The sequence below is a fragment of the Myotis yumanensis genome, unplaced genomic scaffold (genome assembly GCF_028538775.1).
Source record: "Myotis yumanensis isolate MYYU_CA2020_CCGP unplaced genomic scaffold, mMyoYum1.0.hap1 SCAF_4, whole genome shotgun sequence".
NCBI classification, from domain to species: domain Eukaryota; kingdom Metazoa; phylum Chordata; class Mammalia; order Chiroptera; family Vespertilionidae; genus Myotis; species Myotis yumanensis.
In genome coordinates, this window is record NW_027223755.1 from 97,217,578 (window position 1) to 97,234,488 (window position 16,911).

The 16,911-nt window shown below is 45.3% G+C and overlaps 1 protein-coding gene across 15 annotated transcripts in view; it reads right to left on the reverse strand.

Moving 5' to 3' along the window:
- Positions 1 to 16,911, reverse strand: part of RBFOX1 (RNA binding fox-1 homolog 1) — a 2,061,082-nt gene that overhangs the window by 585,199 nt on the left and 1,458,972 nt on the right. For all 15 annotated transcript variants that reach the window (XM_070413026.1, XM_070413017.1, XM_070413018.1 and 12 more), the window contains one exon: positions 15,352 to 15,393. In XM_070413026.1, the coding sequence (XP_070269127.1) occupies positions 15,352 to 15,393 (42 nt within the window). The remainder of the gene's footprint in view (positions 1 to 15,351; positions 15,394 to 16,911) is intronic.

Here is a 16,911-nt window from a genome sequence, read left to right on the forward strand (position 1 = left end):
ACGAAGCAGTGAAAGGCTCTTACTGTTGGTGTGACCAGGAGAGGTGTGGCTCAGTTGGTTGGGCTTCCTCCTGCAGGTCAAGGGCACATGCCTGGGTTGCTGGTCATGGGCATGCAGTAGGCAGATCAATGTTTCTCTCTCTCCCCTTTTCACTTCCCTCTCTCTCTAAATATCAATAAGCTATTCTTTAAAAAAAAAGAAAAAAGAACTCTGCAATGTGATTAACCTCACAGCTTCAGTCTCATCAGTGAGATGCTTTCAATAACATAGGAACTACATCTTCACTATCCTAGAGCCTGCCCTACATCTCTTCCCTTCGGTGACTCCCTTTGCCTCTCTTTGCCTATTCCTCCTTAATTCTCTTTGACTTCCCTCTGACGCTGCTATCATTCCCACTCTCACCAGTCCCAATCCCGGAAGTTTGCACAGTGTTTCTGTGTCTTCCTCGCCTACACTCAGGTGGCAGAGAGGCATGCTGCACACACAGCAGATAGATCTTCATTGAGAAAGCACTCTGCACACCTGTGGTTGTGAACAATTTCCTCATCACGTGCCAGGGTATGCTATTTCTTTCATTTAGACGGCTTGTCTTTTCCTGTATTCTCTGGATGTACAGGTTGATGTTTTAATCAAATTTGCCAACCTTGTGGCCATTATTTCCTCAAATATTTTTCTGTCCAATTTTCTATTTCTCCTCACCTCTATTTGGAACTCCAATCACATGTATTTAAATGGCTCAATAATCCCCACAGATCATTGAGCCTTTGTTCAATTTACTTCAAATATTTTATCTCCGCCAAAACCGGTTTGGCTCAGTGGATAGAGCGTCAGCCTGTGGACTGAAAGGTCCCGGGTTCGATTCCGGTCAAGGGCATGTACCTGGGTTGCGGGCACATCCCCCGTGGGAGATGTGCAGGAGGCAGCTGGTCGATGTTTCTCCTCTATCGATGTTTCTAACTATCTATCTCTCTCCCTTCCTCTCTGTAAAAAATCAATAAAATATATATAAAAAAAATATTTTATCTCCTCTGCTGTTCAGTTCTGTTGGTGGATTCTATCTAGCTGACTCCATGGCCCTTAAAGGCAAATGTTGACTTACTTTGCTTTAAAAAGTAAGATATGGACTCTTCTGGTGGTGTTTTCTAGATGCTTAATAGAAGCTTTAGAATTACAATTGCTCTGTAATGTCAAAGAACCCACATTTCTCAGGATGGAAGCTTTAGCTTAGCTTGTGAAGAACCTACTGTGTGTTCAACCACATGGGGCTCACATTTTTCATGCTCATGAAGGTCTAGCCTGTTTGTTGGGAGTTAGCTGCTCTCAATGGGAAGCATAGCCAGAGGAAAACTTGACAACATGCCACTCTGGGCACAACTGCAGGCACTATCCACTTCCCAAACTCCAAACTCCCAGGTTCCTGAACTGCTGCCCACCTCATTCCCTCCCCTACCCCAATCTCATCAGCTCTGTTTTTTGCCAACCTTAATCATTTTGGTGTTTTTATAGTTAGATTACAATTTTCTAATCTGCACCACCTGAGTAGCTGTGCATGGAAAATGGCCAAATCTCAACTCTTTAGTTTGAGGCAACTTTGGGGAAATATTCTGGGCAGGATGCTCTTGGCTACTTAGAAAATTATGTTTCCTAAGGCAGTGCTCCCAAATCATGTTATGCGAAGGGAGATGGCTCTGCTCTAGAATATCTAGGAGCAAATAAGCAAAACCAGGTTAATCAAAACCACTTAAATGTTAACTCTGCTCTCTTGAAAAGCGCTATGTTTAATTCAGACCTCTACCAAAACATACTTTTGGCTTAAATTTGTCACACCACATATGCAACCAAGATCCAGGGTGCACAGTCATTGAGAATAACACTATAAAAATTGCCTAAAATATCTAAATCTCTACATCGTTACCAGCAGAGTACTCTGTGTCTGTATCTGTTGAATGCTAGGCAGATGAGCTTTCAGAAATCATGACTCTGTGCTTTCTATCCAGGAAGGTTTCCACATTCTTAAAAGCAACCTGTAAATTAGAAATCATGTGAGGAGCAAATGCAAGCATGCGCACTGAAGCAGCAAATGCACTGGTCTCCTCAAACGTGAACGGGGCAGTGTCCTGCCCCAATTACCTTGTCAGCTTAACGCAATTTTCCTAACTGCTGAGAAATGTCAGATGAGGGAAGATCAAACTCCTGCTGCTTTCAAATCTCTTCAATAATCCAAGACCTCCCTCCAGAATAGCAGTGATGTATTATAGAAAAGAAGAAGTAGAGGGGTGGGCCAACACATTTTCACGTAAAGGCCAGCGTGATGGAAGATCTGCTGCTCAGAAAACCTTGCTAGATGGAGCTGCTCAACTATGGTGTTTCTCAAGATGGTGATGGGATGATTTCAGCATGGACTCCCTAGAAGCAGAGCTGGGGAAAATGCAAGTGCTAATAGCACATCTGACCTAAGGAAGCATCTTTAGAGGAATGGAAAAGTGAGGCACTATGGGAAATTGGCATTTAATCCTATGGTGGCACTTTGGGCGATGGTGTAGTACACGCCTCAGAGTTACCCCACCCAAAAGGTGAGGAAGCTAGGGTACTGATCCCCCAATCCCTGTCCATCTTGAGCAGAGTGCCTCCTCCACAGGTCTCAAAGCTTCTGGCTTGCTCTGCGCATGAGTGGAATGCATCTCATAGCCAGAAAAAATAGCCCCTGTGAAGGGGTGCATCAGTGTTTTTAGTAAGTCGTCTTTAGCACATAGAGGTGGGTGAGGAGAGGAAGAGTCAGGGTTCCAAATGCTACAGCCATTCTCAGGAGACTTTAGAATCATTCATTCTAATAAATTCACTCATTTATTCATTCATGTGTGTTGTTCAGCACTTAGGTGAAATATACATAATTATTGCTTAAATAATGTTTACATTTTCATTCTCTACTTTATTAACTTTGTGAGTAGAAACCAACAGAACAGGAAGATAATACAACAATATTAAAGGGTGAGTGCTTTTAAAGACATACATCCCCCACAGACTTTATTTGCCATTGCTGGACTTAACTCGGGAAGAACAGAATGCCAATGGGGACTGTGAAAGAAGAAGCTCAAACAGACACTGGTGGACCCTGTGCCACTGATGACCTTGGGCTAACTTGGACTGTGGTTCTGGATGTTCTGGCCTCTGACTTTGGAAATGCTGTGTGAAAATGGAGGTAGCTAATCCAAGATCAGAGTAAACACATGCAGTGTGCACATGCATAAGAATAGGCTGCTTAGAGTAGGGATAGCTCATGAATAGGGTTTGGGGCCATGTGACTTTTCTCCACTGGTGTGAAACCTATATACTTTGTGTTATGTAGAAAACAGGATTTTGCAGATAGAATTAAGATTATGGGCCTTTAAATGGGGAGATTATCTTGGATTATCTGGGAGGACACAAGTTAATCACATGAATCCTGAAAAGCAGATGAGGAATGAACCAGAGAGATGCAATGAAAGAAGCAGGGTAGGGTCAATCCACCCTGGCTGGCTTTGATGACATAAAAAGACACAAGTTAAGGCATATAGTGGCCTCAGCTGCCAGCCAGCAAGGAAATCGAGATAGTTTTACAACCGCAGAGAAGTGAATTCTGCCACCATCAGAATGAGCAAGAAATAGACTCTCTCCTAGAGCCCCCAGGGGAGCACAGCCCACCAGCACCCTGATTATAACCCAGAGAGATCCAGGCTGGGCTTCTGACCCAAAAAACTGCAAGATAATACATTTGTGTTGTAGAAAACAATGGGCTTATGATAATTCACTTAGGACAGCAATAGAAAAGATAATCAACTAGATTTCAACATGATGCCGGCTCTGATCTATTAAGTTTGGCTGCCTAGAAAGGCTCTGTTTAAATTAAACCTCCAAGACCACCTTCTGAGTTTTGTGAAGAGAAAACCTTTTCCAGTTGGCAGGGCCAGGCTCAGAGATAATGGACACATGAGTGCCACCCTCATCATACCTCGGGTAGACCTTCCAGGTGTTCCTTAAGCAACAGAAATGTATTTTATTATAATTTTGGAGGCTAAAAGTCTGAAATGAAGGTGTCAGCAGGGTTGGTTTCTTCGAAGGTACCTTCTCTTGACTTGACTATGGACATCTTTTCCTGTGGCCTCAGGTGGTCTTTCTTCTGGGTGTGTCCGTACCCTAATCACCTCTGTTTATAAAGACACCAGTCCTGTTGGTTTAGGGACAACCATATGACCTCATATTCCCTTAATTAGCTCAAGTCCCTTTCTCCTTAAACTGTCACATTTTCAGGTACTGGGAGTTAGGACTTGGACATGAATTCTGGGAGATGCAATTCAGCCCATAACAACAGGGTCATTCAGTATCTCTAGGGTGAGGCTAGGGCATCCAAAAGTCTAACCAGCTAGGTTTGAGAAAAATGTCACTTTTCATGAACACTCTAGGGGGCCCTTGGCAGGTACTGTGGAACGGATTACCTCTGGGATGTGTGATGAGCTTATATCGTCCCTCCTCTACCTGCAGGCACCTGGATGCCTCCTTGTGACCGAAAGGGACACTATCTTCCTTGTGCAGGGAAGGACAGGGCTCTGATTACCCCCAAACACAGACCTCTATCCTCACGCCTCCCAGGCTCATGATGACCCAAGAAACAGAGCAAATGTCTATAAAATACCCAGCCCTGCCTGTGGCATAAGCAAGCAGTTTCCTTGCTTGGTCTGCAAATACACAGAAGCAGCAGGGAACCATTTTGGGGAAACAATACAAGAGGTGGCTTTTAGGAAACCTGTCCCAAACTCTGCTCTGCAATTCTCCTGAAGTTTAGTATGTTAGCCCAGCCCACCAGCGAGGCTGCTTTAATCACAGGCCAAAGGAATGGGCTCTGACTAACGTCAGCAGAATAAAAAGAGGTCACTGGAAGGAAAGGAGATCACTCAAGGGAGGGAGGGACAACCAGGCTCAACTATAAGGAGGGGACTCAGGGGCTCTGGGTCCAGCCCTGTTAGCTACCTCCTCATTCAGTCTTTCCAGGATATCCCTGCAAAAAGTCACCAAATACCAGCTTGTTATGTGTTATTTTTTCCTATTGGGCATCCCAGCACTCAACCTCTGTTATGGTTTAAATGAGCGTGTCTCCCCCAAATTCATATATTAAAGTCCTAACCCCCAATGGGATGGTATTGGGAGGTGGGTCTATGGGAGGTGATTAGGTCATGAGGGTGGAGCCCTCAGGTATGGGATCATTTTCCCATGGAAGAGAGACCCCCAGAGCTCCCTCAACCTTCCACCAAAGTAAGGGTATAATGAGACATCTACAGCCCGAAGAGGACCCTCACCAACCATGCTGCACCCAGATCTCACACTTACCAGCTTCCAGGACTGTGAGAAAGAAATCTCCACTGTGTACAAGCCACCCAGTGTGTGGTAATTTGCTATAGCATCCAGAAAGGACTAAGACAGCATCCGAGGTCTCAGGGAGAGAATCCTGTTGGCCTGCCTTGGCTATATCCAGAGTCCTTGGCTTGGTTAATCATCTCTCCAAGACTAAACACCTGAGACCTTGGAGTGCTGGCTAGCTCAGGGCAGAAGGGTTTGCTGACTGCCACAAAAAGCAAGCATATGTCCACTACCACACTATTCACCTCCACACACGCACAGCCTGGATAGGGTCCTTTCAGGCCACGGAGGAGGGTGGGGGGCCTTGCTGTCACAGTGAGACTTGCCTCTTTCTGTCCCCAAGTAAAGGACACTACAGAATGCCTATCTCCTGCTTGCCCCATTCCCCTTCCTATCGAATCAGCTCCCCCCACCCACCCACCCCCCATTGATATTTAGATCTCAGAAGAACAGAGCAGGAAGAAAAGTCTGTACTGAGGCATCAGTCACAGAAATGAGGAGCAGCTATGACAAATTGAAATGTCAGCATTATTAGCCATTTTGCTTGAAGCTGAATGAAACCGACTTAATGATAAAACCAGAAATGGGGCAGATTGGCCCTGGAAAAGGAGTGTGATGACTCCGGATAATGGGCTAAAATTAAAGCAAGAGGAAGGGAGAAAGAATATGAGGCCAAGTGCCTTAAACGGGATAATGGGCGTCTTCCCCAGAGAAAGTGTGGAAATCCCCGGGAGTCTCAGAGGAGGGCAGACAGTTAACATACATGTGACTTACAGGGCTCAGCTTCCAAGAGGAGGGAGGTGGCTACCGGGACCTTTCTTTATGTGACCAGGCCTCACGATCCATTTGGGGAAATTAAAATCTGTAACAAGTTGGCTGGTTTCCTGATCTGTTCTTCATCCTCATTAATTTAACAGCCTTGAAAATATCCGGGCGCACGTAAGAACTATAGGGGGAGTATGAAATGCCAGGTCTGGTGAAGACGACCTTCTTGTAATACATGTTTAAGTGTTTGTGAATTTCTTGTCTTCGCAGGGGAGCTGTCCCTGGAGGTGTTTCTGGCGGTCTGAGTGTCTTCAGTGTCCACACGTGGAGAGCTAATTTCTGTGGGACATATCACTGTGCATGATTTTTGTTGTCCTTTGATGTGAGTCCAAGGCCTTTTTATTTTGAGTGATTTCTCTACTGATAGGAATCCCTCATCCTCCTTCCCACACAAACCTCATTCACATTTCAGAGGCTCCAGTAGAGATCAACCAACCATGGCCCAGGGGCCAAACCTGGCCCACTGCCTGTTCTTATAAATAAGGTTTTATTGGAACCCAGCCTTGCTCATTCATTTTGCCTCTGGCTGTGAATGGTTGCAGGAGAAACCACATGGCCTGTGAGGCCTAAAACAGTCATTATCTGGACCTTGTATATCTCCAATCTATACTATCAGTCCTGGTTTTATTTGTTTGTTTGTTTGTTTGTTTGTTTTATTGATTTCAGAGAGGAAGAGAGAGGGAAAGAGAGATAGAAACATCAATGATGAGAGAGAATCATTGATCGGCTGCCTCCTGCACACCCCCTACTGGGGATGGAGCCCCCAACCCGGGCATGTGCCCGGACCGGGAATCAAACATGTGACCTCCTGGTTCATAGTTTGATGTTCAACCACTGAGCCATACCGATGGGACAGTCCTGCTTTTATTTGAAGTGGAGTGAGCATTTCAAGTTATATCTGAAAGGGTCTTCTTGCAGATTACCCCTCTTCTAAGGTTTCTGAGGGTTCCTTTTTCCACTAACATTTTGCAGTCCTCTCACTCACAACTCATCAAAATAATATTTAAGACTTGCTTTCATAGGATGTTTCCAAAGCATTAACTTAGTTTTCATAGAAACAGCTCTCTTTCTCACTGAGCTCATTTTTCATCAGTTTCCATAATATTCCACTAAATAATGTAATTATAACAACAAGTGCAGCTGGCAGGGGCAGGTCTGGGAATGCATGCCACCGACTCTTGGCAAGCAGGCCCCTCAAGGAGTGAAGGCAAAGGTAAGGCTACAAAGCAGCCACTTCCCAGGATGCCATGGGCATCTGACAATGGTTTATAAAAGGACTGAGCAGTATGTGTTAATCTGGTAAATGTGCTAAGTGGAGGCTGATTAGGTAAACTTCTTCCATCCACAACCTTACACAAAGCATCTCTCATTTAAGATATTTATCAGTTTCACGTGTAGAGTTTACTCATGGTTATTTGACAGATACATACTTTCTCCACTAGCCTGTGCAGCGGTTCTCAACCTGTGGGTCACGACCCCTTTGTTGGTCGAACGACCCTTTCACAAGGGTTGCCTAAGACAATCCTGCATTTCAGATATTTACATTATGATTCCTAACAGTAGCAACATTACAGTTATGAAGTAGCAATGAAAATAATTTTATGGTTGGGTCACAACCTGAGGAACTGTATTTAAAGGGCCAGAAGGCTGAGAACCACTGCGTAAGGTATAGGACAGTGGTTCTCAACCTTGGCTGCACATTAGAATCACCTGGGAATCTTTTTAAAATCCTGATTTCTGGGCCTCATCCTCCGGAAATTCTGTTTCTTTGTTACTAATGTTGTGGCCCCACCCCATAACAGGGACCGTGTATCAATATATCTCAGCTATCTAGCACAGTGACTAGCATATGGTTCCTGACCAAAACTATGGCAGGGCCTGACCGGTGTTGCTCAGTGGATTGAGCCTAGTCCCACAAACCAAGAGGTCGCCTGTTCGATTCCCAGGAAGGGCACATGTCCTGGTTGCAGGTTTAGCCCCTAGTAAGGGGCATGCAGGAGGCAGCTGATCAATGTTTCACTCTCATCAGTGTGATGTTTGTATCTCTCTCTCCCTCTTCCTTCCTTTCTCTCTAAAGTTAATAAAAACATATTAAAAAACGACTCTGGCAGGAACTCCTACAGCCTAAAACTGTGGTCCATACAGCATGTGAGGTCTGGCCAAAGGCCGGACGCTTACATTTCTTTGCCTGCTGTCCTAAGAGCATCGGGAAAGTGTTGGGCATTAGAAGGGTGGGGGGATGAGAGGCAGGGAAAGGTATCTCCAGTTCTGAGAGCTCACTTCCAAGGCAGTTGGAAAGTTTCATTATCTGATGTCTGGATGGAGGCAATGGGTTTAAGCCAAGAAGATCATTAGCATTTGCATTCTGCAATCCACATCACTCTTGTATCTAGCAGAAATGAGAAACTCATTTCTAACTGGCAAATTAAATATTGATAATGCAGATCTGCTCTGCAACATCTTTCACACGCCTGCACCAGAGTTTCAGTGTTTCTAAAACTTCCGTCATTTGCATTACAGTGTCTGGATTTCTGTCATAACTGCGGGCGATCTGTAACATTATGAAGTTAATACTTATCTTTAAAGCAACTCATTTTTAAAAATATATTTTATTGATATTTTACAAAGAGGAAGGGAGAGAGATAGAGAGTTAAAAACATCAATGAGAGAGAAACATGGATCAGCTGCCTCCTGCACACCTCCTACTGGGGATGTGCCCACAACCAAGGTACATGCCCTTGACCGGAATTGAACCTGGGACCTTTCAGTCAGCAGGCCAATGCTCTATCCACTGAGCCAAACCAGTTAGGGGTAAAGCACCTCATTTTTAACCTACATACTAGTAGATGTAGGAAACTTTGCTAGGGAAACATTTCACTCTAAATGGAAAACAAATTTCAATCATCAAAAATAAAAGTTGAGGGGTAAAAAAACATTAATAGCTAACAATTATTAAAAACCTTTTCTACACCAGATGCTGTTCTAACAACGTCATACACATTATTTCAATCTTGGTTCACATATGCATACACACACAACTATTGAAATACTTGCAATTATTATCTGCATTAAACATAGGGGATATTGAGGCACAGAGGGTTGAAGTAACCAGCACAAGGACAACTGCAGAATCTAGATGTTATCTCAGGAGGCCTAGCTCCCGCCCCTTCTTCTTCACTACTGCACTTCCCAAACAATGTTTCTAAAGTGGAGTTAGCTGCTTTGGCTGCTGCAGGCTCTAAGCCCCAGGCACACTCCCATTTGGCTAAATTGAGAGCTTAGAAATTGTTAGAGACTTGTTAAAGGGACTTTACTTTAAACTCGTTTCCCATAGATATAAAAAAAAATTAAGAAAGAATTGGAAAGGGAATAAATAAACTTCCAATTGATTCACCCTTTCTTCACGACTTGATGTTTACCTCCTAAAAGCCGTGAGTACCACAGGGTCAGTGTCTTACACTTTGGGAAATGCTGAGCTACACCTTGCTGTAGCACACCCATTTCCCATGATCCTTTGCTCAGCTCTGCACTCAGGTTTGGAGGGTACAGGGGCATCCTTGGGGATATTTACTGGCAATGGCTTTTTGCCTGATAATTGAGTTCTCTCTCAATAGTTGGCCCTGGGCAACTAGGTTTATTTAAACTGCTTCCCTGGGCCCAGCTGACTGGACCAGAGCAAACCACTGACCCCAGCTGAGCCCATCGGATCCTTGCCCGGGGAATCTGTAGTCAGGATGCACCAACAGTTAGCCCTACCCCTGCGGGACTGACGCAGCATGAATCTTAGGAGCTGGAAGGGGCCATGTGCACAGAAATGTAAAGAGAGCCTTTCTCAAGAGAATGAATCCTGAGTGGCCTCACAAGGAGAAATAAAGACGGGGATGAGGAAGAAGCGCCTGTGTCTGACAGCTCTCTGAGTCTGAGCTGCCTGGGAGGCCTGGTGCATGCTGCCTTTTCTGCTTAGGCTAGCCCGAATCAGTCTTTCGTATTGGCTTAACTAAGGGAGAGGCGGGTGTGTTTTTTTCCCTGAGCACACCACCACCAACTACAGAACCTGCTTTGGAAACTGCTTTTCAGTGTGGGGAGTTGGGTGGGAGCCATCTGCCCTGCCTGCCTCTTTTCAGTTGTTCGTGTGGCATTCTCCCCAGTGGCTCTCTCATGCCTCTCCCCTCCTGTTAGGAGCACACGTGTCTTTAGAAGTGCTCTCTGTAAGTCATTTCATCCAATCAACAGTCCTCTGAGAAAAATGTCCCCATTTTGAACATTGGTATCTGGAGCGTTGTGAAATTAGGTAGCATTAGAACTAAGACAGGAACCCGAGTCTATACCCAGAGCTCCTGACTGCCTCTAACTGCCCCTCATACTATGCTGACTCTCACGGGATCCATTGGCCATTGTGTTGATGAGAACTGTGGTCCAGGAACCGATTCTAACCCACCGGAGAGCCAAGTCTTTGCCTGCTGAGTAGTAGCAGTGTTCTGACCAACCTTCCTAAACATCCCCCAAAACATCTGGTACTCACAGCACAACAGGTCCTTTTGCAATCAAATATTCTACAGGAATGCTAACAAGAGCGGTCCTTTGGTCCCCTGCCTAGAAGCACACCATCTTTCCAATAGGTAGGTTGCCAAGGGAGACAGGGGCTACGGAGGCCATGCCATTTCTCTCTTACTTGTTTATTTGTCCATTTGTCAGTTCCGGATGCCAACGAGGTCAATGTTGACGGTTGGGTCATGGCAACTGTACAACTAGCACTGCCCCCACCTGTCAGCGGAGATCTTGGGACTCACTGGTCAACGCAACCCATGGAGTCAGAGGCCCTTCATGGGCAGATTTCACGGTGAGCTCTGTGGACCATCTCTCCAATGGAATCCAGTGACAATTTCAAAGGCAAGCTCAGAACCGGGCTCAGTCTACTATAGACTGAGTAAACTCGAGATGGACAGATGTTCAAGTTTTTGTTGTTATTGTTGTTCTCTACTTTGCTCATTGAGGTCATGAGCAATCCCAACAGCCTTCTGAGACAGGTGAATCATTGTTAGGAGTAACTGGCTGATGCCCTTCTCTTGGGAAGGGTAGGGGCTAAGAAGCTCCCGGACAGCCTCTCTGGGGCTGAGCTGGGGTCTGCCGCGAGGTGCTTCCTGTCTGCTGTCTATCCGGGAGGCAGAGAGGAAACTAGCAAAGACAGCACCCAGGATGCCTCCAAAGAGCATGAGGAGAAATACAGAGAGAGAGCAAAGCTGGGTGAAGTGTCAGTGAGGACTGGCGGATGGGATCTATGAGGCAGGGAATTAGCAGAGAATACATCTATTGCAAATTCACAACCAGAGTCCAGGCTCTTGCTGACGCTTTGTATGGGTCCCCACAGTCATGCATTCGGGATGGAGGGAACACATAAAAGATCTGGCAGGAAACCAACACCATGAGTGACATAGAGGGCCCGTGTGGATGCTTCTGTCGCTCTCTATTGGGTAACTCCACCACATACATTCTCCTCTTCCTCCTGTTTCAGCAAGTCCTGGTTTGGTTCAGGTGACAGTGTGCCTGTCCCTGGAAATAAAATATGGCTGCTGTGGCCAATCACTGAGATCCCCAGTCTGTGGGAATGATTAGCATACGTTTTGGCCAATGAAATCTAGGAAAACATCTGCAGAGAAGGTGTCTGGGAATGACTTTTCTCCAACAACACACAAGAACTATGAGGACAACCCCCTCCGCCGCATCCCTCCTGCTGAGAGTGTTGTCATGTGAGCACATGAAGCTTCTTCCTCTGGGAAGAAGGAAAGAAAGGCCAGGAGAAGCACAAAGATTCCAAACCTCGGCCTGGCTACCAAGACTTCCCAGAATCAACTTGGCCGTGGGAGGTGATGAAATGCTTTTATCTCTTATATAACACTTAGCTTTTCTATAACTTGCAGACTATATCATTCTAACTGAAAAAAAAAAAAAAAAAAAAAAAAAAAAAAAAAAACTGATAAAATTTTCAAGAGTATTTCTCAGAGAATGCTCTGGATCCAAAAAAATGTTCTGTGATCAGATGAGTTTGCAGGAAATTGTGCATTAGAGCCATCTCTTTGCATTTCACTTTTGCACATTAAAGGCTCTGAGAAGTCCTGCAGTTAAAAACAACAACAACAACAACAGAGTTGGACTGTCTTTAACTTTTCATTTCCTGAAAGTTAATTAATCAGAGAATCCAGTTTTAAACTTTATAATAGAAGAGATGCCCATTTTGGAAAAAAAAATTAATTTTGAATTTGTGAAAAAATCGGACCAAGTAAAGGAGAAAAAGAAAGGAGAGCAGCAGGAGCAGGTCTTGGCTCTGCCAATCCCTATGCAGCGTCCACCTGCACAAAAGATGCAGGAGCAGTTGCATCTTTCTGCATCCTTTTCTGTTCCCAGAAGGCCAAGAAAAAGGGATGCCTTTTAAAAATACCCACTGATATTCTGGCAACCTGAGAGAATGTAAGAAGGGAGGAATATAAGCTTGGCAACATGACCGTGGCCCAATCATATTGTAGACAAATCAGGAAAGGCGGTGTGATTGCTGTATTTAAAACATGTTTTAAGAAGTGTGGCCGGCAGACCCCCTTCAATGATGTGGGCAACTAAACAGATACCCACTGTTCTCCCAGTGTCTCTCTTTCTAAGACAAATATAATGAGGTTAAGGAAAATGCATTTTATTGAGGTGGCCACGTATTAGCATTTCAGATCAGAACCAAATTTCTTTCAATCTGCGACCTCCAAAAATGTCTCCTTAAAAAACATCACATTGATCAAGAGAGTCTGTTTGCTTTTTCTCAGCTAGAAGAGGGGCTGAGTATACACAGAATACAGGAAGAAAAGGAGGGAGAGAAGAAAGGCAGGAGGTCAAAGAGAGAGACAGAAGAACAGGGAAGGATGGAACAGAGAACATATCCATAGCCCCACTGGTGTGGCTCAGGGGTTGAGCGTGGACCTATGAACCAGGAGGTCACGGTTCGATTCCATGTCAGGGCACATGCCAGGGTTTCGGGCTGGTTCCCCGGTTGGTGGTGTGCAGGAGGCAGCCAATCAATGATTCTCTCTCATCATTGATATTTCTCTCTCTCTCTCTCTCCCTCTCCCTTCCTCTCCGAAATCAATAAAAACATATTTTTTTTAAAAAAAGAAAATACCCACAGATGGGGCATAGGTGTCAAGGGAGAGGCAATGCATTAGGACATTGCTGTCTCCCAGGAAGGGACTGGAGATGGAGGATCGAGTGAGTGGAAAGGGAAACCCTCACTACACCCGCTTAGGTATCAGTTACATGTGAACCACATGCATCTGTATTCCTTTTATTTAAGTGTGTTATCTATTCATTCAAAACATAAATTAGTTTAAGACGTTTAAAAAAAAGTAAAAATCCTGCCACAGCAACACAGACAGAACGCCACCTCTTGCTCTTAGGGATGGGCTCATACGGGGCATTACGAGTCACCCTTTGCACTAAACTATATGACCCGTTACATGGAACCACCACTTGAATTTATTTCACATCATGGGAAGCGCTCTGTTCTCCCTCCTAAACCACAGCCCTGTTGACAATGTCCTCATCGGTGCAAAATAATAAGCCCCTCAAACCGCACTCAAGCCCTTCCCTGCCTCCCTGTCTGGGATGTGCCAGCCCAGTCTCATTTGTGATAGAGATTTTGAAATGATCTTAATGTCGCCGGATGTAGCAGGGACTCCTGGAGACGAAGCACACATCCCTCTTGACCTAGTTCTGGCCACCGTCCCCATTCCAACAGGAAGAGAAAGCTGAAGTGGGGATACATTATTTACTAGGACGAACCAGTGATTCAGACGGCAGGGGGAAAGCAACGAGAGAGATCGGGAAAGCTTAACCCATCGTGCAGGCTGCTTCATGAAGGCGTCACGGCTGATGTAGGCACAGGTGCACAGGAGGGACGTGGCGGGAGATGAGAGGTTACCATAGAGGCCCATGCTGGGGGACCATGGAAAACAAATACACATCAAAGGGAAAAATCCTCACGTCACTTTCTCGGCTCCGTGCCAGTGGGTTCTGCGGTTTGTGAAGTTTGTTAGATGGAAGGACCTCACAGACCTGACACCGATAGCAACTGTGGGTGGAAAGAATGCTACTAGGAGCCATTGTCATCTGAAGACGGGCCCTGAGTGAGTGCCCGGGAAAGTTACTGTGATGGTAGGGTTATTGAGCACATGGTCCTCATGTGCTGGATCCCTTTGAGCACCATGGTTCCCCGACCCCACACCATTCTGCTGTCGTTTTAAAAGCAGCAGATCCCCCTCGTTTTCATAATAATGTGGAGACAGGACCATGAGGCCTGTGGTCCAGTACAAACTGCCAGCACCCATCAGTGACATGAAAGCTGGGCTAATTCTGACTTTGAGCTCATCCATCCAAAACATAAATGCATTTACAAACACACACAAATGGGGATCTCCCATCCTGATATTTCTTGATAGACCACACCCGTGCCAAGAAGGCCATCGTCACAACCCCATGGAAGCAGACAGTGTCCCCCAGCTCCATCTAGAAACCAACCGTTCTCTCTTTGCACCTAGCACATCTGAGCGCTGAGAGAGCTTCATTTTCAAGAAGGGAAATCACATATGATGCTTTAAATCTGTCTCTTTCTCCTTTAGGCACAAATGCCACAAAACCAAACGGTCTATGGGGGATATGCATTCCCCTAGAACACGCCCTTGACATCTGAGCGGCTCACCCACCCCAGGTCACAGCGAGAGGGCCTTTCAGCCACTCAGCACACAGCCTGGTAGTCACGTTAAGAAGGCAGCAAGACATCCTTTTGACCTTTGTTATGACTTAGGCCTCCTGTTGTACATGAAACGAGTACAATGATGTCAAACGAATTCGAGAAGAGAAGTATTTATTGCTGAATCTAAATCAAAAAATCCATATCTGCTATAATGGCACTTCAAAAGGAGATATACTGTATTTACCAGCCCAATCAATACCAAATTAGCTGGGATAAATATTTTCAACGCTACCAGGCTGCGGACGGAGCCCACTCTTTAGAATCCCGTGTCTTGGGAGAAACAAGGACATTTTTGCTTATCACACAGAAACGGAAAGCAGGAAGTGTTCACACGCAGGTGCACCTACCCTTAGCTGCTCTCTGTCACAATTCATCTGCTGCCTTGAAACCTACAAAGAAAAGGAAAAGAGGGGGTAGAAATCAGAAGGTTCTGCATGAACACAACATGAAAGGGAAAAAGGAAGTTGCTTCTAATCACTCGGCTTAAAGCAAACCCAGGATTAATTAATTGCCTATTTACATTTTTCATTAGGACTATTTTTTTTCCTGTAAGCTTCAGTTGGCTCTTCTATTGTGTGATCCAGAAACAATTAGGAGGAGCCGGTCTTGGAGGGCATGAGGAAAGAGGTCCAATAGAGGGAGTGGAAGGCGAAAGCTGCTGGGGGCGAAGGCTCCCTCTTGGCATGCTCTCCCTCCCTCTTCCCTCCCCCACTCCACCTTGCCCTGTCTACCAGCTTCAGGTATCCTTCCCTGAGGCCCCTTCAAGATGGTTGGGAATAGTCACTGGGTCTCACACAGTGTCTTCTCTGATGTTAAGGGCCAGTAGTGTCACTTACGTGTCTTGGCAACTGGGTTACACTTTACGGTCCAGTTCTAAACACATGGTAATAAGCCCCCATAGGACTGTGTTGGGGATGATTCTGAGCTCAGTGCTCATACCAGAGAGAGCCTGATCGATCAGTGATATCTTCCCTCCACTCAAAGGAGAGAATTTGGGATATCCACACCATGCATCGCTTATCCTTGCCCTACCAAAGCCTGCTTCTACAAATCTGAAAGGCTTCTCTAGGGTGACCATGTAATTGATTGTTCCAACAGGAGAGTGTGTGTGAGTGAGAGGAGTGGGTGGGCTGTTGCTTGTGCCAGCGACAGCATATGTGGAGTGGGGATGACAAAGCAAGCAGGAGCATATGGGCACGCTGCCTCTGTGGGGACTGCGGACTCCACCGTCCACTCAAACAGTGAGGCTGAACGAAATCTCAGGGCTGCACGCACAGTGTATTCTGTGTGTTTCTGGTATTTTCTTAACCGATGAAGCCACCCCTGACTCTGAGCACCTGACAGTATGTTGCAAGTGTTTGAAACTTTTACTAAAGGATCAGAAGGTCTTGGAACTGACTTCTGATGTATATTTTATATATTTTGAAAGGAACGTTTCTTTTTGTTTTACCATCTTTCAAACAAAAACAAAAACAGGAATCTTTACTTAGGATGTGCCAGAGCCCCCAGTCTATAAACCAGTGCTCTTCCCTGTGCCCTTGAACCCAGAAAGATCACCTCCCAGAACAGCTCCCAAGAACATAAGCAGGGATACACAATACATGTTTCTTTACATGGCAGTTCCCCGCAGCATTACTTAGGAAAAAAAGCATTGTAAGTACGACAGTATAGAAATGGGAGCACTGGCCATCAATGACAGCGTACTGATTTGATGACATCAAGCACAGCATTGGGAACCATGGCTTTGAAATATACTCAAAAGGCACTATTTAGCTTGTTTTGTTTTTTTTTAAGAAGCAACAAAGGTGCACAGATGTTATGATTCCTGTTTTATTTTATAAATACAATTCAAACAGATCATAAAAGAGAAGGAAGAAAGAACAGCGAAAAAGACTGGGAGGAAATAT